The sequence below is a fragment of the Vulpes vulpes genome, chromosome 5, assembly GCF_048418805.1.
Source record: "Vulpes vulpes isolate BD-2025 chromosome 5, VulVul3, whole genome shotgun sequence".
Classification (NCBI taxonomy): Eukaryota; Metazoa; Chordata; class Mammalia; order Carnivora; family Canidae; genus Vulpes; species Vulpes vulpes.
This window is the reverse complement of record NC_132784.1, coordinates 82021197-82042872: the sequence shown is the minus strand read 5'-3', so window position 1 is coordinate 82042872 and position 21676 is coordinate 82021197. Positions and strand designations below refer to the sequence as shown.

General features: G+C 38.0%; 1 protein-coding gene across 2 annotated transcripts in view; it reads left to right on the top strand.

Moving 5' to 3' along the window:
- Positions 1-20559, top strand: part of CSTF3 (cleavage stimulation factor subunit 3) — a 70115-nt gene extending 49556 nt beyond the window's left edge. For both annotated transcript variants that reach the window (XM_026012768.2, XM_072759076.1), the window contains 16 exons: positions 1609-1675; positions 1759-1793; positions 1884-2010; positions 4100-4177; positions 5157-5319; positions 7407-7516; positions 7882-7998; positions 8263-8337; positions 10120-10263; positions 10801-10903; positions 14614-14683; positions 16138-16333; positions 18333-18486; positions 19187-19281; positions 19413-19473; positions 19850-20559. In XM_026012768.2, the coding sequence (XP_025868553.1) occupies positions 1609-1675; positions 1759-1793; positions 1884-2010; positions 4100-4177; positions 5157-5319; positions 7407-7516; positions 7882-7998; positions 8263-8337; positions 10120-10263; positions 10801-10903; positions 14614-14683; positions 16138-16333; positions 18333-18486; positions 19187-19281; positions 19413-19473; positions 19850-20052 (1798 nt within the window). In that variant the 3' untranslated portion in view covers positions 20053-20559. The remainder of the gene's footprint in view (positions 1-1608; positions 1676-1758; positions 1794-1883; positions 2011-4099; positions 4178-5156; positions 5320-7406; positions 7517-7881; positions 7999-8262; positions 8338-10119; positions 10264-10800; positions 10904-14613; positions 14684-16137; positions 16334-18332; positions 18487-19186; positions 19282-19412; positions 19474-19849) is intronic.
- The last annotated feature ends 1117 nt before the right edge of the window (positions 20560-21676 follow it).

Here is a 21676-nt window from a genome sequence, read left to right as displayed (position 1 = left end):
CGTCCGTAAAACTTGTAACAAGTGCTTCAAAGAAAGTCCTATTCTGGAGAATTGAATCACCTAAGCCTTTCTATGTTTGAAACACTGTACATTTGGTTTTTTTGTTTGTTTTGTTTTGATTTTAAAGATTTTATTTATTTATCATGAGAGACACACAGAGAGAGAAACAGGCAGAGACACAAGCAGAGGCAGAAGCAGGCTCCATGGGATCCCTGGGTGGCGCAGCGGTTTGGCGCCTGCCTTTGGCCCAGGGCGCGATCCTGGAGACTCGGGTCGAATCCCACGTCGGGCTCCCGGTGCATGGAGCCTGCTTCTCCCTCTGCCTGTGTCTCTGCCTCTCTCTATCTCTCTGTGACTATCATAAATAAATAAAAATTAAAAAAAAAAAAAAAGAAGCAGGCTCCACGCAGGGAGCCTGATGTGGGACTCGATCCTGAGACTCCAGGATCACACCCTGGGCCAAAGGCAGGCGCTAAACCGCTGAGCCACCCAGGGACCCCAACACTGTACATTTGTAACACCAAATCATTTTGTTGGCAGGCTTGTTGTGAAACTTAATTAAAAAAAAAGTATCTTATTACTTGTCAGAGCACCACTCTTACTTTTGGCAGGTTACAATGCAATGTGCTGCCTACGTACTCAAAGCCATCTTTGATAGTTCTCTTACGTAATGTAACTCCCCACTATGACTTAACACCCACCTATCCTTCTTCATGGAAACTCAGTAATGGACTTTCAAATGCTATTTTTGCATATAACAAACAGGCCAAGTTATTTCTATAACTAGAATTCTATCTTTGTTTTCTTTTCCTCATCTTTTGTTATCTTGTATTGAAGAGGAAGTTCTTCCTGCCTAAATTTTACTTAGGAGCTAATACATCTTCAGACATAACTTACCTCCTTAGTCAAAGAACCAGATATTTCCACATTTGAATCTGCTACATGTAAGATTAAGGCAGTTTAAAGGATATAAGAATAAGTGAAACGGGCTTTATCTTTGATAAGCTCACAAACAGTAGGTAAAAGAAAGTATGTAAATTAACGACATTGACAAACACATGAGAACTACTTTCCTTATGTAATTGCAAATATCTTTACATTTTTGTTTATACAAAGTTTCAAATGCCATTTTGATCATATGATCAGAAGTTATGTTTTTATTTTTTAAAGATTTCATTTTTAAGTGATCTCTACATCCAGCATGGAGCTTAAACAACTCCAAGACCAAGAGTTGCATGCTCTACTGACTGAGCCAGCCAGGCACCCCATATGTTTTAGTTGTAGATATGTTTTAATAACAAATACGTGTTTTAAAAACACATGTCTTTTGGGTCTCTTGGCTGGTTCAGTCAATAGAGCACATGACTCTTGATCTTGGGGTTATAAGTTCGAACCCCACAATGGGTGTAGTTATTACTTAAAAATAAAATTTTAAAGAGGATGGCTGGCTGGTTCATTTGGTAGACCATGTGATTTTTGATCTTGGAGTTGTGATTTTTGATCTTGGAGCCCCACGTTGGGTGTATAGATTTCTTAAAAATAAAATCTTAAAAAAATAATAAAATCTTAAAAATAAATAAACAAAGATGTCTTTCACGTTTATTTCAGAGAAAAAATGGCTCAAGCATATGACTTTGCACTAGATAAAATTGGAATGGAAATTATGTCTTATCAGGTAGAGTTAAATTTTTTCCATATACACACTTAATAAACTTGAAATTATCAAGAAAGATACTGACATTTTATTTTATTTCTTAGATTTGGGTGGATTACATCAATTTCTTAAAAGGCGTGTAAGTATTTTTATAGTTTTTTTTTTTCCCATGTGAATAGTTGCTTTAGCTATAATATAATCGATGGCATTTTTTTTTATCAAATGCCAGGGAAGCTGTTGGATCTTATGCAGAAAATCAGAGAATAACAGCTGTCCGAAGAGTTTATCAACGAGGTTGTGTTAATCCAATGATCAACATTGAACAGCTCTGGAGAGACTATAACAAGTATGAAGAGGTAAATTAGGCCATAGTAGTTCATTATTATTATAAGTAAGCCATTTTAAATTTTGTTTTAATTTTTATGCATTGTGGATTTGTGGATTGTAGCCTCTCTCGTATAAGATACCTGGATATTAGTGCTACGTAGGTCTGTTTTTACATTGATTGTAATCAAAGAACCACTCCTAATGTGTTTGTAAGGTTTTGAGAGTCTCCTACTATTATTGAGTTATTTTTTAGAGAATACCCTGGGAGATACTATAATTCTTACAAAACTGCTTATATCAATGATACACCATACCCATGCAGTCATACATACATACATACACATTACCATTCATCTCTTATGAAATGGGACCTTGTTAGATCTAATTGTTTCCAGTAATAATGATCAGTTGCATTGCATATTTTTCACATAGTTAGAGTGCTGTGATTTATTGGCTTGCAGTGGGGCTGTAGTCCAAGCTTTTTGTTTCACTGGTGTATTTTTTTTTTAAAGATTTATTTATTGATTGATTTATGATACACATAGAGAGAAAGAGAGGCAGAGATACAGGAGGAGGGAGAAGCAGGCTCCATGCCAGGAGCCTGAAGCGGGACTCGATCCCGGAACTCCAGGTCGCGCCCTGGGCCAAAGGCAGGCGCCAAACCGCTGAGCCACCCAGGGATCCCAACACTGGTGTATTTTTTAACCAACTGAGCTAATTGGCTCATAAATGTAAACATACATGCCAAATACGCTGTATTGTTAAGAAAGTTTCTCGTATGTCCATTGTGATGGGGAAGAACTATGTAGGATGTTGAAACTGTTCCCTCGTAGGCATGAGAAATGGTTCTCAAGTTTTTGGCCTTTAGATTTTAAGAACTGTTAAAATCTACAAAGAACTTTTAATGTGTGTGTGTTTTTTAAAGAACTTTTAATGTTGGGATCCCTGGGTGGCGCAGAGGTTTGGCGTCTGCCCTTGGCCCAGGGCGCGATCCTGGAGACCCGGGATCGAATCCCACGTCGGGCTCCCGGTGCATGGAGCCTGCTTTTCCCTCTGCCTATGTCTCTGCCTCTCTCTCTCTCTCTCTCTCTCTCTCTGTGTGTGTGTGTGTGACGATCATAAATTAAAAAAAAAAAAAAAAAAAATTAAAAAAAAAAAAAGAACTTTTAATGTTAATATGGCTTTTATCTATCAGTATTTAGCATATTGAGATTAAAACTGAGAAAATTTCAAGATTTTTTTTTTAAAGATTTTATTTATTTATTCATGAGAGACACAGAGAAAGGGAGAGGCAGAGACACAGGCAGAGGAAGAAGCAGGCTCCATGCGGGGAGCCTGACGTGAGACTTGATCCTGGGTCTCCAGGATCACACCCTGGGCTGCAGGCGGCACTAAACCACTCCACCACCAGGGTTGCCCAAGATATTTATTAATTCACTCGAATTTCACAATAATAAACTCCTTACATTTTAACATAATAACATTAAAACAAACTGTATTTTCTAAAACAAGAAAAACTTTAGTGGGAAGAGTGACCTTGTTTTATATTTTTGCAAATCTCAACGTAGTCTAATAGATTTTTATATCTGCTTCTAAATTCAACATGTTATGATACTAAACATCACGTAGCCTCTGAGAAACTCCTTTGGGCCCTGTGAAGGGGTCCTGGTTAGCAGGAATCCTTGGACTACTGTTTGAGAACTGCTAAATGTGAAAGACAATGTTTATATCTCCATGCTACTTCTGCATTTGTTTTTAAAGTTACATGGAACTAGTTAGAAAATGGCTTTTAAGGCAAAGTGCTGGCTATTCACCCTGATGAATCTGTATAGCATTTTTTATTAATAGAATTTTACATGAAATAATTGACCCTTTCCAAATCATTCCTTATCTTTAGAAATTCCTGATACCTGGAGATTTACTACCAGCTCCTAACAGATATAAGCAGATTCTCCTTGATCCCTGAAGCATGTAATGTGATTGACCTTGATTTTATTTAAAAAAATCTTTTAAAATATAGAATTTAAAATGATTTAGTAAATGAACAAATTAACTGTGTTGTGCTAATATAGTATGCTTAATTTTAAAATAGTACACATTTCCCTTTGTTTTTCCTAGGGTATCAATATTCATTTAGCTAAAAAAATGATTGAGGATCGGAGTCGAGATTACATGAATGCTAGGCGTGTAGCAAAGGTATGGAATTCAACAGGTCACTTATTTTAATGATGAGTATGTTGTTTATACAAGAGTTTTCTTTGTTTGGTGTTCCTCTTGGCATTTTCAATTACTAGCAGTCTTTTTTTTTTAAGATTTTTATTTATTTGAGAGAGAGCGAGAAAGAGAGCATGAACAGGGGAGGGGCAGAGAGAGAGGAAGAAGCAGACTCCTCGCTGAGTAGGAAGCCCAATGTGGGACTCAATCCCTGAGCCCTGGGATCATGACCTGAGCTGAAGGCAGACTCTGAACCAGCTGAGCCATCCACGTGCCCCAGTTATTAGCAGTCTTAGCCAATGACAATTAATTTCATTGTCTGAGCAGATATATTTGAAATGAAACACCTCTTTATACACATGTTAAAGGACAAAAATAAAATAAATCAAGTTTGGAAGAAATGTTTTTAAGACACATGAATAGGACATGGAGACAAAGTTCTACCTACAAAAGATGAAGTAGTTCTTATGTTTCCCTTCTATCTGTTCATATATATTTGAATACTGTACTGCTTTGTGGTCTCATAGCTGTCAGGGGCAGATTTTTGTCTTATGTGCATACCTTTCCATTCATTGATACTGTTAGAAGTAGGAAAGATAGCTTAGTAATACAAGCTATTGAAATTTTAAAAGACAGACAGTTTCTCCAAAGCTAGCAGTAATGATGCCAGCAGATCATCAGTCATGTTGATCTGTCAACACCTGTGTCCTGGAGAGTGACCTCCTAGATCACCTGCAGAGAGGGCCCAGGGGTGTTCTATTCACTCAGGCCTGGGGATCTGTTCTTGGGTAAGTAATCCTCTGTTATCTTTCTCCCTGCTCATCAATAGTTTTTAGATTGTATTAACAAAGTGGTATTTGGGAAAAATAGGTATTTTGAACAACATATTCCAACCTGATCGACTCCATTTATCTGAATTGTTACTAGGCTCACCACAGAATTCTCAATGCTTGTTGTCTAGGAATATGAGACAGTAATGAAAGGTTTGGACCGCAATGCTCCATCAGTGCCTCCTCAGAATACTCCCCAAGAAGCCCAGCAGGTGGATATGTGGAAGAAATACATACAGTGGGAAAAGAGCAACCCTCTTCGTACAGAAGATCAGACTCTTATCACAAAAAGAGGTAACACAATTAACCCTCCTGGGACTCCAATTATATATATGTTCAATCACTTGATATTATCCCATAGGCTATTTTTTACCTCCAGTCTTTCTTTCCTCTTATGTTCTTCAAATTCAATAAATTCTATATAGATCTATCTCCATCCATGTTCACTGACCTTTGTTTTATCATATCTGCTGTTAAACCCATCCAGTGAATTCTTCATATCAGATATTGTACTTTTCAGTTGCCTAAATTTCCATTCTAGATATTTTAGGGAGCACCTGGGTGGCTCAGTAGGTTGAATGTCCATCTTGATCTCAGCTGAGGTCTTGATCTCAGGGTGGTAAGTTCAAGCCCCGCATTGGGCTCCACACTGGGCATGGAGCCTACTTAGAAAAATGGTGGGGCAAGGGCGGGAGGTGTGTGTGCATCTGGGTGTTTCAGTTGGTTAAAAGCATCCAGGTATTGATCTCAGGATGGAGCCTACTTTAAAAAAATGTATTTTTTATAGTTCCTCTTTTATAGTTTCCATTTCTCTGTTAATATTCTGTGTGTCTATTACCATCTTTTCCTTTATATCCTTGTAACAGTAGTTCCAAATCCTCATCTGCTAATTCCAGCATGTGGGCCATCATGGAGTTGGTTCCTTTTTTTCTTGAGTGTGGGTTGCATTTTCCTGTTTGGACATAGTCTAGACATTTAAAACTTTATTTTGAACATGATACAGATGTACAAATGATACATTGTAAAGACTGGATTCTGTCATCTTCCTCTGAAAAATGCTGAATTTTATTTTGGCAGGGAGTTAAATTACTGACAGATCACCTGGACCTTGTTAGAACGGATGTCTTTTAGTTTTGTCCTTAATCTCACGGTAAATCTCTTTGTCCTGGAACAAAATCTCCTAAAACAGAATGGAAAGTTCAGGGTGTTTATCCAGACCCTCTAACTTGATGAGACTCAAATTCTAAACTTGGTCTCCATTCCAGTGGGCCGCTGCTGGGAAACCTCTTCAGCATTTTCAGCCTTCCAGCTTTGCTTTCCACTTGAGCTCTTTGTATTCTTCCCTGGGTATGTATATTTTAGAGGCCAGGTAAAGATTTGAGGGCATTTATGCTTAAGTATTCAGGCTCCACCCTCTGTGGCTCTCTTTGCAAGGGGGATTTTCTCCCTTAATTTTCTAGCTATTCTTGCGCCCAGGATGCCATGTTACTTACCTCAAGCCAGTAAGCTTCAGGATTTGACTTGAGAGTTAGCTATCCCAGAAGTGTACACAAAAGGATGTGTCCCTGAGGGGAAAAGCCATATTAAATATGGATCTTACCCTGTGTGGTTCTGATTTTTTAAGGACTCAATGTTCTATGGTTTCTGTTTTAGCCATTGGTTTCTTTTGATCCGTCTTCAGTGCCTTTAAATAGTTGTTTTTTGTATTTTTTGGTTTATGATTTTTATTTTCAGGAGAGTTAGTTTAATAGAAACAACTCTGCTACTGTCAGAACTAGAATTTGGAACTTTAAACAATTTCTCAATCTTTTCTTACTCTTACCTATAAGCCTTTGCAGATAGTTTCCTTTGCCTACACCATGTTCCCTATTCCTTGCTGAGCTCTATTTACTCTCTCATCTAACCAGATTCTGTCCCTTCTTCAGGTTTTGCTTTAGAAATCAGTTCCTTAGTGAAGCCTTTCTTGAGTCCCTAAACTATGCTAAGTCCTGCTGCTGCAAGTTCAGGAGTACACTGTATTTTCCTCATCATAATAGTTATTATTTTATAATTGCCTTCGTAATATCAATCTTCCCAACACAGTGCAGACTCCTTGAATATAGGAAGTCTTAGTCACTGATAGAATCAGTGTCTCTTACATTCTCTAGCATATAGTTTGTTTTCAATAAATACTAATTTGATAAATGATGGATGGATGGATGGATGGATGGATGGATGGGGCGTGGTGGATAATGGTGCCAGAAATCACTACCGCTTTTATTTCTAATTATCATTCATTATCAAGGGGCCTGTTTTAGCTTACAGAGTTAGTTGTGTTGCTTGTACTGATAGTTTCATAAATAATGTTTCTTTTAATTGAATGTGGTGACTGTCTTCCCTAGTTATGTTTGCTTATGAACAGTGCCTGCTTGTATTGGGCCATCACCCTGATATTTGGTATGAAGCTGCCCAGTATCTTGAGCAGTCAAGTAAACTGCTTGCGGAAAAAGGGGTAAGTATTCCTCTCCTCCTTTGGCCTTTTCATGGTTTTAATAGAGCAATAGTTTGCTAAAAATATAACATTGAATTTTGGTAATGAAGTATGAGTGTTGAAAATTTTAATCTCATGTCAATATAAAGCTTAGTGACACTCTGACTCCCTTAGTCATAATTAAAATATAGGGGCTGCTTTTTAATGTATTAAAATGATGGACCATTTAGATTACTTGTATGTTACTTAACATACAGAAGAAGTCTTTGGAATTTTTTTAGAATCCAGAAATGCATATGTGTCCATATGTATACATGTGAGTGTCTATTCATTCATTCTCTTTCAATTGTATGAAAATTATTAAAGAGTGAATTTTTTTCTCCTAGGATATGAATAATGCCAAACTATTTAGTGATGAAGCTGCTAATATATATGAAAGAGCCATAAGCACTTTATTAAAGAAGAATATGCTTCTTTATTTTGCATATGCAGATTATGAAGAGGTCAGTAACAATATTTAAAACTTTGTTATAATTGGATTTTTTTCCCTGCAGGACTAAATTTTTTTTTTTTCTGATTGCTTCTTTGCCAAGCATGTTGCTTTTAGTAGAGATGATGCAAGATGAACAGTTACTAGTCCTCATCTCATTATATATTTATGCTCAAAGCAGGTGCCATTGTGGGGTGCAGCCTCTGGATTCCTCAGAGCTCAAATCCTGCTTGTTTATGAATGTATATTTATATCCACTTCTTCTCTACCACCTTAGAGTCGCATGAAGTATGAGAAAGTTCACAGTATATATAACAGACTTCTGGCAATTGAGGATATTGACCCTACCTTGGTGAGTAACATTATAAATCCCTTTACCACCTTTGCAGTCAGCTTTAACAAAAATTTTTAATTTACATATGTTAAAATTCACTGATTTTTTGGGGGGGGGGGTATAATTCAGTGAATCTTGACCAATAACACTGAGTCCTGGGGCCACCGTCACAATTAAAATACACTTCAGTCACCTCGCAAAAATTCCCTTATGTGACCCCTTCATAGCCAATTACTGATCTGTTCTTTCTTTCTTTTCTCTCATTCCTTTCTTTTCTTACTATTTTATTTATTTTACGTAGTCTGCACACCTGATGTGGGCTTGAACTCATGACCCTGAGATCAAGAGTTGCATGCTCTACCAACTGATCTAGCCCCTCAATTTTTTTTTCTTTTTTTTTTAAAAACGCACCAGTATGAAGCAGTGGTGCTTTCTCTAAAACCTTCCTCATGATCATGGTTTAAAGCTATTCATGCTGAGGCACCTGAGTGGCTCAGTCAGTTATGCATCTGCTTTTGGCAGGGGTTTTGGGATCAAGCCTTGCACTGGGCTCACTACTCATCAGGGAGCCTGCTTCTCCCTCTCCTCCCCGCTTGTGCTCTTTCTTAATATCTCTGTCGCTATCTTTTGTCTCTCTCTCCCAACTCTATTATAACTCTATAAATAAAACCATTTATGCCATGTAATTGTTGCCTAATATTTCTTTTTAAATAAATCAAAACAATAGAAACCAATATTCTGGGAAGGAATTGAACAGGAACTCACTTTATCTTGAATTCTCCACAGTAGTGGTTATCAAAGCCCCAAGTTTCTGTAAAAATGCAATGAAGCTCTTTCATCCAGCGGGGGAAGGGATAGGCCAATGCATGTGGCTCTAGACATTCTGCCTCAAGTCAAATCTCTACTGCTTTTTTGTTTGTATTAGGATTCCACTGTTCTAATTGCTTGCATTTATTTATGATTTTAAAATTCACTTAGCAAATTGTTCTGTGCACCAGAAGTATGCTAGATTCCAGAAGTATGATGACAAATTAGAGAAAATCTCATTCCTCAAGGAACTCATTTCATTCATGCATTCATCCATCTATCCATCAAAACTGGGTAACATAATTTGACATCATCAAAACTGGGCAAATCAGGACTCTACTCTTAGTCCAAAAACATTTGTTCATTGAACAAATATTATTTATTTATATATTGGGCACCCTGTGGTGCTGAGTATAAAATGGCTCATAATTGTTTATCAGTAAAGTTATATTATATGGTCTTTGGAAAAATAGAGTAGGGGGCTTTTAAAGCAGTAAACCAAGAAAAAGTAATGTTAAGTATATATTACTAAACATGCTTGTAGTAGATTAAATCTCAAGTTTTCTAGGTGTTGGCATTTATTAATGGAGTGTTTTCTAGTAGTTTTACTTCTGTTCCCTCCTTAAAATTTAATTGCATATTCTGGAATTAGATAGTAGTGATGATTATACAACCATGTGCATATACTAAAACTATTGAATTGTATACTTTAAAGGGTGAGTTTTGTGATATGTGAATTATTTATCAATTTTTAAAAATTTATTTGCATTAAAAATTAATTGGCATGCATCTTTAATACCAGAAAAAAATTTGCATGTGGGCTTCAATAGAGCACTATCTATAAGCTTACTTTCTGATATCTTGGGTATTCAAGATTGCTGTCTTCTACAGGAAACATACTAGTATAGGAATAAGGTGAGACTGTTTTGGATGCTGCAGGGATCACATTTTACCTAATCTGTAGAAAAGAAATGCTTTTTTTTTTTTGCATAGGTATATATCCAATATATGAAATTTGCAAGAAGAGCAGAAGGTATCAAATCTGGAAGAATGATATTTAAAAAAGCGAGAGAAGATACCAGAACCCGCCACCATGTCTATGTTACTGCAGCACTCATGGAGTATTATTGTAGTAAGGTAAGTGCTGAAATAAAATATAAAGATAAAATAATTTCTTTTATCTGAGATAAATTGATTAAAAGAAAGTCCTAGTTTCTATCATTAAGTTTTAATTGCTCCATATCATAAAGGAAGTCTAAGTGTATCTGTATAAAATTATTTGGAGGGGATCCCTGGGTGGCTCAGCGGTTTAGCGCCTGCCTTCGGCCCAGGGCATGATCCTGGAGTCCCGGGATCGAGTCCTGCGTCGGGCTCCTGGCATGGAGCCTGCTTCTCCCTCTGCCTGTGTCTCTGCCTCTCTCTCTATGTCTATCATGAATAAATAAATAATATCTTTAAAAAAAATTATTTTGGAGCATCACCCAAGTTCCCACTGCCTGCTAATTTATGCCTTATTAAATCCTTTGGTTTTTAACTCAGCAGTTTTTACTTAATATGATTTTAATTAACATTTTAATACTTAATGTAACTTGTTTAGGTGTTGTAGTTTTAATATTCTTTTGAGTATCTTGTCTGACATTTCATGGAGATCAGTATATTCTTCTTTACTTATAGGACAAATCGGTTGCCTTTAAGATTTTTGAGCTGGGTCTAAAGAAATATGGAGACATTCCAGAATATGTCCTGGCCTATATTGACTATCTTTCTCACCTCAATGGTAAGTCAATTCTAGATCTATAATGGTTATGTAATTATTACTAAACCATCAATATCATTCTCGGAAAATATGTTGCTGAGTTTCTTTTTTTCTCAACTGTATTATGATTCTGTCATCACACCAGAACCAGGTACTTAAATAGGCACTCAAGAAGTATTTGGCCTATCAACCATGAATTTTTATTTGAATATTGGTAGATGACTTTTGACTCTGAAGAATGGTCTTTAATGCCTCATCAGTGAAGTCTAATCAGTAGTAAGATAAAACTACAAATTCAGACTTGGGAAACACAGTTGTTTATGCTCATCTGTGACAACTCCGGGCAAATCATCTCTTGTTTCCTGGGTTGGGGTGGAGAAACAGACCACAAATATCTAGCTACCAAAAGTCAAAGATGCCCAAGTAGTAAAGTGAAATGCTTGGAGGCTGCTGGGGAAGAGATTTCAAAAAGAAACATTATGTTTATTACCACCTTTATTTCTCTATCCTGTTTGTTTTTTTTTTTTTTAAGATTTTATTTATTTATTCATGAGAGACACAGAGAGAGAAAGAGAGAGAGAGGCAGAGACACAGGCAGAAGGGGAAGCAGGCTCCATGCAGGGAGCCCGATGTGGGACTTGATCCCGGGACTTCAGGATCACGCCCTGGGCCGAAGGCAGGCACGAAACCACTGAGCCACCCAGGCATCCCCTCTATTCTGTTTTAATAATAATGTCCATCCTTTGCTAAGGTCTGAGTTAGGACCTTATACCAGGCACTGAGCTAGGGGATTTATATATATGTCTCATTTAGTCTAGTTACCCACAGTCCAGTACGTGTAATTTCTTGACTAGAAATGATCTAGTATAAAAATTGGTTTAAGAAAGAAATATACAATTACGTGCCATGTAAATGAGTTAGATATCACAGGTATATATCAATGCTTTGAATGATATTTTAGAAAAATAAGGTATTCTTTATACCTATATAGTAGAAAATAATAAAACTTAAATATGGGGATGCCTGGGTGGCTCAGTGGTTGAGCATCTGCCTTCAGCTCAGGTCGTGATCCTGGGTCAGGGGATCGAGTCCCATATTGGGCTCCCTGAGAGGAGCCTGCTTCTCCCTCTGCCCATGTCTCTGCCTCTCTCTGTCATCAATCAATAAATAAAATCTTCAAAAAAAAAAACAAACCCAAATATAATTTGGTATTTTAGCTTAGTGATTCTATACTCTGGAAGAGGACTTAACTCCACTGAGACAGTGGAGCATTTAATTAAAAAGAAATTTTCTGGGCAGCCCAGGTAGCTCAGCGGTTTAACGCCGCCTTCAGTCCAGGGCCTGATCCTGGGGACCGAGGATCGAGTCCTGCATCAGGCTCCCTGCATGGACCCTGCTTCTCCCTCTGCCTGTGTCTCTGCATCTGTGTGTGTGTCTCATGAATAAATGAATGAAATCCTAAAAAATTTTTACAGAATTAATGTTTCTCAAAAAAAAAAAAAAAGTAATGTTCCTCACCAATTGCAAATTATTTTGCTTTGTTATTTTTAAAATGCAGATGATATCTGATATCAGCATTATTGTCTTCCAAAATCAGTGTTTTACATAGTTCGTTCATTTGTTCATCTATCTATCCATCTATTCATCATTTATTCAGTACCTTCTGATTACTTGCCTGGGAATATGAAGGTGAATAGGACTCCATTCCTATTCTCAGAGCATTCTCATGGGGAATCATGTGTAAACATAACTGCATCATCATTTGGTTCTCAGTTGTAGCATGACTTCTGGGGTTAGGTGTATAATCTTGTTTGCAGTTTCTCATCTGTAGAACAGTCATAATAAAAGTGCCTCTCATGGGATTGTTGAGATTAGAATGAGTTTTTACATGTGTCTCACTTAGATAGAATGTGGTATGCATATTGTAAATGTTAACTACTTATGATGATGGTGGCAATCATGAAAAAAATGTCCTACTATAATAGAGCCCTGAATGAAGTACTCTGAAAGCACAGAGAAGAGAGTACAATTTAAGTTCTAGAGTTGTGCTGTGCAGTTATGGTAGCCACTAGACCACTAAGTACTGGGTACTTGAAATGTGGCTAGGCCAAAATGAGATGTGGTATAAGTGTAAAATATATACCAGATATCAAAGAGTCACTACCCAAAAATATATATATATAAATCATTTTCATATTAATTACATGTCAAAATAATTTAGACATATTGCATAAAAGAATATATATCAAAATTAGGGGGATCCCTGGGTGGCTCAGTGGTTTAGCGCCTGCCTTTGGCCCAGGGTGCGATCCTGGAGTCCCGGGATCGAGTCCCACGTCGGGCTCCTGGCATGGAGCCTGCTTCTCCCTCCTCCTGTGTCTCTGCCTCTCTCTCTGTCTATCATGAATAAATAAATAAATCTTTAAAAAAAATAAAATTAATTTCACCTGTTTTTACCCTTTTCAACATGGCTCGCAGAAAATTTAAATTATAAGTATATAACTTGCATTATATTTCTGTTGGGCAGTGTGGTTTTAGAGGAAACATGAGATGGGTCTTAAAGGATGAAGAGTAGTTAGCCAGGAAAAGATATAGAAAAATGTATTATTCCAGGTAGAGAACACAGCATATAAAGCAATGGGAAAGTTATGTGGAATGGTAGAAAGTGTGTCTGGATTAAAGCAAAAATAATAAAATACAAGATTTACTTATTTCTTGAAGTACAGTATATTAAGTTTTAGATGAACGTCATGAATATGGTGCCATCTTCTTTGGTTCAATACATTTAATCTCTTGGTTTTACTTTGCACATGGACATGTAGTAGTAAATACAATAACTATCCTGAGGCAATAAAACCCAACACTGCTGGATTTTTTAACACAACTTTATTGAGATATGATTTACATACCATAAATGTATCCATTTTAAATATACAGTTCAGTGATTGTTAGTAATTGCTAAATTTTAATAGTTCCCTTAAGAAGAAGTGTTATTTCCCACTTCCAGCTACAGAGGACCTACCAAGATTTCAACTTTAATTGTACCTATATGAGAATTTATTTATTTATTTTTAAGATTTTATTTATTTTTATTCATAGACACACACACACACACACACACACACACAGAGGCAGAGACACAGGCAGAGGGAGAAGCAGGCTCCATGCAGGGAGCCCGACGTGGGACTCGATCCCGGGTCTCCAGGATCACACCCCAGGCTGCAGGCGGCGCCAAACTGCTGAGCCACCGGGGCTGCCCCCCTATATGAGAATTTAAAGTAGTTATTTAGAGAGTAGTTCTGGTGCTGCAAAGTAAGAAAATCAGTTATATATAAATCTGAGCTTGCTATCCATCACATTCCATATATTTAAAATATATCGATCATCTGACCCAATGTCAGCAGATATATTATTTTTTAAAGGCCAGTGGGGTGCCTTGCTCAGGTATCACACTGTTGGAAATGGTCTGACATTATAACTGCAGTACACAGAAGGCAGGCTGAACTACAGGTAAGAAGACCTGGCTTCTAGTTCCAGCTGTTAATAACAGTGAGCCAGATCATCTCAATTGTTTTGAACCTGTTGTTTTATAGGTTAACTCCTCTATAAAAATTGGGGAAATAGTGACCTTTTTGCATAGGATTTTTGTCAGAATTAGAGATGCCTGTGTAAATACACTGTTGATAGTAAAACCTAATTTTTCAATATTTAAAATCTTTTTAATATCCTAGAGGACAATAATACCCGAGTTTTGTTTGAACGAGTCTTAACCTCTGGAAGCCTTCCTCCTGAGAAGTCTGGGTAAGCTGTTGAGAAAACTTGTTGGCTGGGTTCTGATAGCAGCTTTAATACTTGAATTGTGATCTGTAGATGAACATTTGAGTAGAAGTTTCAGGAGAAATTTCCCTTTTCTCTTGAAGTTTAATTTAACAAATGCCTGCCTGTAACATTTTTATACTTGTTTTAAGATTTTTAAAAAAATATTTGTATACTGGTTAGAATTGTTTTGAGATGTGTTGGCAATTTATTATTAAATATTTTAATATATCTTCCTAGGTTACTATGCCCTAGAAATTGCTGTGAACAATTAAAAATTTTGAAAATTTTACCTTAACTCCAGGCAAAGACTCTTAGATATTGAAAGTTTGTTTGACATATTACATCCCTGGTTTATGCTTCTGGCTGTCAGTTTTACCAAACAGAGGAACATAGCATAGTGGTACAGTGGGAATAAGGTGGCTTTGGAGTCTTGGCTTCAAATTGCAGCTCAGCCAGTTATACCTTGGGTACCTTTCATGACCTTTCCAAGCCTGGTCTCATCCAGTGATAGAAGGTCTGCCAATATAGGCTTTTTGTGATAGTGCCATCCCTGGTATGTAGTGGGCATTCAGTGTGTCATTTTAGTACAAAGGTGTTTACTGACATTTAAGTAGAGTCTCAGAGAATTAATTTTGGCAGTTACAACAGCACTGAGGTACAAATATGTCCCAAATAATCCATGTTAATGAGAAAAAAAACAGCAATCATATAACATATTTTAGAATATATTTTTATTCATACATTGAATGAAGAAGGTATTCCACCTACCTCATGCCACTAGACAAAATGGGGAAGCCACATTATTCAGGACAAACTGGAAGTCTGTATATTCCTTTTTCAGCTCTTCTACTTAGAGTTTACCCCTCTTTAAGGTAAATGTGTCTGTTGCCACAATCTGATAGGAAGATGTGCTAACTAAAATGTCAAAAATGGCTTAAATACACAAGTGTGCAGGGTGAAGGATTATATCTATAATGTTTTCAAATCTTAAGCAAAAGCAAGATGAGGCAAATATGGCAAAATACATGGACGATGATTACATCTAGGTAATGATGACGATGATCTCTAAATATTTGTTATACTGTCCTGCAATTTGGAAATCTTCATTTATAAAAAAAAAGAGAGGGATCCCTGGGTGGCGCAGCGGTTTGGCGCCTGCCTTTGGCCCAGGGCGCGATCCTGGAGACCCGGGATCGAATCCCACATCAGGCTCCCGGCGCATGGAGCCTGCTTCTCCCTCTGCCTGTGTCTCTGCCTCTCTCTTTCTCTCTGTAGGACTATCATAAATAAATAAAATTTAAAAAAAAAAATTAAAAAAAAAAAAAAAAAGAGAGCTTTTTATAATTAAATAAAGGGAGGAGGGAACTTGAGGTTTTTGGAAATGGACTTCCTGTTCCAAACCTAGAATAATTAAGTACTGATTATATTTATTACAGAGAAATCTGGGCTCGATTTCTAGCTTTCGAAAGTAATATTGGTGATCTAGCTAGCATACTCAAAGTGGAAAAAAGACGGTTTACAGCATTCAAAGAAGAGTATGAAGGCAAAGAAACAGCTTTACTGGTGGACAGATACAAGTTCATGGACTTATATCCTTGCTCTGCAAGTGAACTAAAAGCGCTTGGTTATAAGGTATGTACTTAGGATCAAGATGTGTGTAGTGTTCCTCCTCTTATGTTTTAGAATAGTTCAAGGATACACATCCCTCTAAAGCAAATTCTGAAATAGAAATTAGTTTTAGAATAGATTTTCAGAAAACAGGAAAAGTTCAGGAATTTTTTGAGTTCATGAAACATTGCATATCAAAAGTACTGAACAAAATGAGAATTAGAGTGAGAGTTAACTAACACTTTCAACCTTTCCCTGAAATCGTTGGTGTCCTGTATCTTCTATCTGGTGGGCATGTGAAGGTATTGTGGAAGGAAGAAAAATTGTCATTTTAGGTATTTTGTTTTTGCTAATAGTTCTTAAAACTATTAAACGTGTTTTGATAGGTCTTAAGCCAAATGTAGCTCCTGGAGAGGTTTGTATCTTAAAGCAGTACTGCGGGGGCTCTTGAGGAAATTAGCTTATCTAGCAACAGAACTCCTTTATATAGACAACTGAGTCTTAAGAAATCTGAGCCCTGAACCTGTTCAGGCTAGGGGTAAATTATTCTTTTGTTTTGTTTTCCTGTGTCATGAAAACAATGAAAATCTGAAGGGAAGCTATATCCACAAAATCCCAGATTGGTCCCTTTAAGCCAATCAACATTAGGATGCTTTGGCCATCATTCTCTTCACCAGCCTCTTCTGGCCTGGGTCTCCCTTGTCTGGCATGTGAACTAGATTTAAATGTTTGAGGAAAATTCCCATAATTGAGCTTCAGACCTATTCATTAATGGAAGTCCCAGTCTGTAACTAGGGGTAACTGCTCAGGGTTCATTAAGTTCAGCTTGTAGTTTACTTCTCAATGAAAAGCAAAAGACCTTTAAGTGAAGTTACTAGCAAGGACTATTTCAACCTCACCAAGATGAAATGGAAATTAATAGAGCTCTTACTACTTCCAAGTAGAACTGTTTTTAAATATTCATATTTCATCTATTTTTGAGAAAGAATTATATATACTCCTGTGTGTATATAATGTGAGAGGGGAAGAGAAAAAAGGCCATTCTCCATGGGCCTGCTGATTTAGATCTGCCACCCACTGCATACGAGCAAATTTTGAGGATGTGAAATGCACTTGTACCTTTCAATGATGGCAAAAGGGGCTCTTTTGGTTCTGGGCAGGTAGACTGACACCAGTGCCTGTAGCAGAGGAACTTTTCTGGGATAGGGGCTCTGTTTATCAACATAGGTGGCCACACTGTCTCTTTCGACCTGTCCTGGAGAACTGTTCTCAGCCCTGGTGGGGCACTGCTGATAAACTAAAAAGAGGATGGTGAATGGGTTTGTGGTCAGAGGCCCGTGCTCCCAGTCCTCTCTGCCTTTTAGTTCTGTGACCTTGGAAATATCAGAACTCTGAGCTTCAGTCCCTCCTAGAAAATGGAGAGGTTACTATTTGCCTCATCGAAGAAGGAATAAATGGCTAAAAAATGTCTGGACAAACAGTGGCTGCTCATTCTATATCCCTATTTCCTGTAACACAATATGTTGGGAATAATTTAGTTAACAGAATCATATTAACTAGTATAAGTGATTAGTTTAGCTTTCATGAAGAGGGACTTCACTTAACTCGGCTTCACTTAAACCGATATTGTTCACTTCTAGTGGAAGGGAAGTGTCAGAAAAAAATGTCTACAATTATAAAGTTTTTCAAATGGCCCCAGTGTCTATCAGGTGCCCAATCTTAGATATTTACTCAAAAAAGCTGGTCTCTATCCTACAACTGTCCTACCTACCCGGTAGCACAGGGTCTGACCATTCTTGAGCAGGGCTAGGGTAAGGGTTTGGGATTCCACATCTCTAGAGCCTTGCAGCTTTCCTTGTCGAATGGTTAACGGTCTGTACCATCACGTTCTTACTTACCCTCTCGGTTCTCTTTCTGTGGTTTTAACCCAGTTATTCACAGTGTATCCTCAAGATTATAGAACTGCACAATTATATTCAAGCCCCTTTTTCAGGTTTAGGATTCTTCTGTTCTGCATTTTCAGGATGTCTCCCGTGCTAAGCTAGCAGCTATAATTCCAGACCCAGTTGTAGCTCCTTCTATAGTGCCTGTTCTGAAAGATGAAGTGGATAGAAAACCAGAATACCCTAAACCAGACACTCAGCAGATGATTCCATTTCAGCCACGACATTTAGCACGTAAGCCATGACTTTAGATCCAGTACTGAGACCTCTGTTTGTTGATTTAAATCCAGAGGTGGGGGGGAGTGATGTGACCTTTCCATTGCAGGTTAATTATTAGACTCTGGGTCACTACAAGTGACTTAGCTGTAATCTATGAAGCAAGATGAGTTAAGAATGTCTTTAAAAAAATGAAAAAACCCTCAGTGATCCGGATTCCAGTAACGCGCTTTGGCAGTGACACTAGGCAGTCTTCAGAAATGCTGCTACATACAAATTACCTGTACGACTGGCAACATACCTTGGTGATGCTGTTTGGTATTATTTACACTTACTAACGGGTAGTAGCCCCTCCAGATCCTATTTGAACGAGGCCCTTATGGTTAAACATGCTGTTGAATAACCGACCTTAAAACAGGATTGCTGAACACATGATTTAGGCGGCTTAGAAATGGTCTCTGACAGAAACGGACTGAAGTTCAGCCCCTGGCTGTCTTCCCCAAAGTCCCTTGTTTACTTTCTGCTTCCCAGGGGCCACAGGGGTGAGATGGCTCTGTCTCATCTACTTTAGTTGGTCAAACATGCAAAGCACTAAGAGCAATTTAAAATGTCAAGAAAGCAACAGATCTGGAACTCTAGACAGAAATTACTTCTGACTTATTTTACCTCTGTAGAGAGTCTTCCATCCTGTCTGATTCCTCCCCTCCTTGTGTCACAGCGCCAGGCCTACACCCGGTTCCCGGGGGCGTGTTCCCAGTGCCACCTGCAGCCGTCGTCTTAATGAAACTTCTCCCGCCTCCCATCTGTTTCCAGGTTTGTTCACTGTTATATACTTGCTCTGTGGCTTATAGTAATTATGTGCTTTTTCTCATCTCATGGAAAATGTCAAGTAGTGTGGTTTTAACTCGTCAGATTATTAGGGATTTTTATTTGTCTCAAAATAGGGTCCTTTTGTGCAAGTGGATGAACTGATGGAAATTTTCCGAAGATGCAAGATACCAAATAGTAAGTCACGAAAGCTCTGCTTCAGGGCCAAATTCACATGGTCTGTTATTCTTTGCCACTGAAGTTTCGAGATCCAGCTATCTTGCAGGAGTACAGTGAGGCCACAGGGCAATCAAACCCTCCTTAGTCCAGAGAGGCTTGTTCACATTCTAATGCCACTGAGTAACCACCACAAAAGCCCATCATTTCTATGCGTGTGAAGGCTCCTAGGGACTTGGCTTCTGAGAGTAAAGAGCAGCTTGCATCTTTTCCTTTAATTCTGTAGCATCACTACTGCCCTCCCTTGCTCTGCCAGTCGTAGGCTCTGAAAGCAAGTGTCCCCGATAGTGCGTGCAGCCAGCCTCCCCCAGCAGTCCTTTCTGTGTGGTTTGCACAGCTGTGGAGGAGGCTGTGAGGATCATTACGGGCGGCGCCCCGGAGCTGGCCGTGGAGGGGAACGGCCCGGTGGAGAGCAACGCGGTACTCACCAAGGCGGTCAAGAGGCCCAATGAGGACTCAGATGAAGATGAAGAAAAGGGAGCTGTCGTCCCCCCTGTTCACGACATCTACAGAGCGCGGCAGCAGAAGCGGATTCGGTGAGGCGGGCTCCCCGGCTGCCTCCGGAAGAGAACTCCAGGGTTCCCCTTTTGCCTCTTAAGTCGTATGTTTAAAAGAGACAATGCTTTGTTACAAGGTTCTTGGAAACAAAGTTGTATTGTCATTGGTGCCTCTATCATATGGTTCTTGAGAAAAAACAAACCAACCTGTGTGAATTTTAGAAAATGGAACAGACCTATGCTCTAAGCAAAACTAGGTTTTCAAAAATGTGAGAACAGCACAAAATGGCAGAACCACCTTTGTTCCCTCTTCAAGGGTGTCTTGTATGTGCCGCTTGAAGATTTGTGAGTTTTCAACAGTTTTATTTTAAAAACTGGATGGCTTATGATTGTAAAGCATTTTATCACATTTTCTGAAAACAGTTCTCAGTTTGCCTATGTAGAGTCCTGCCTTATTGTTTGTTTTTATTTATGGCAGAATGTATGGAATCGGTTTTGTAGTTTAAAATTTTAAAACAGTCCTTTAAAAAAAATAAAAGGATCTCAAAAATGTCACGCCTCCTGCTGCTGCTTCCATTCAGAATTTATTTAAAATAGCTACTTACTTATTTTAGGTCATTTAGCCAATACCATTTTAAAAAATAAATGCCAATACAAAGAAAAGTCCTCTTGTATTTACTGTACGTACACTTACCTGCATGTCCCCTCCTGGGCTCAGAACCTACTGAAAACATGAGGGATCTAATTTAAGAGTCAAATTAAACATTTTAGAAATCTTCAAATATGAATGTACTTTCCCCCAATTAATCTGAGGCAGATCTATTACCTTTCATGTCTCTTAAAAGCCATGTGTGGGAATTCCTTTTACCACCCACTGTCTTGTTCTCACAAACATTTCAGAGGGTGCTCAGTGCTCAAGAACATGTCCCTCAGGAGCTATGCACACATGGCATTAACTTCTAAGTCCAAAGAATTAGGTTTGTTGTTTAATCTAATTCTTTGTTAGCAACGAATATTCTAACCTAAACTTTGTTAGCAACATTACCTCCTCTTTAGCCATTTTTCTAGAAATTAGTTGCCAGAAAACAGGTTGAACGTAAGGGTTGTGATTCAGAATAAAAGCTAAAGGGAAGGGGGAAAAAAAAGTATTACAGTAACATATGGGTACACATTTAGAATTTGAATTCAAAAGGATGAAATACATTTTTAAGCTGGCTTCAAATATTTCTATAAAACTCTTGCTTATAACGGAAAAAAGGTTATCTTGAATCCTTTTCTTACATAAGCTTATATTGCCTTAGCCAGGTAATATTTACTAAGGTATTCACAAGCCTGTGTCTCTTGTTTCTTCCCATTAATGCTAAAACAGCCTCAAAACAAGGTCAGCTGCTTCTAATTCAGATTTTGTAATCCTCTCAAGTATCATCTTTAAGCTGTGTAGTTGTCTTCCTTTATAATGTTTCAAAGCAGTGTGAAAGGCACAAGTAGTACCAAATAGCATCACAGGCTTTAATATACAAGGTACAGAATCTCTCTCGAAGTGCTGCTATCTTTGGGAAGGGCTTTTTTTTTGGGGGGGGGGGGGGGTTAAAGACAAAAAAGGGCTTCCATCTGTGAGGATGTCTGCATGAACGACAACACAAAGCTAATGAATGCATGAAAAATGA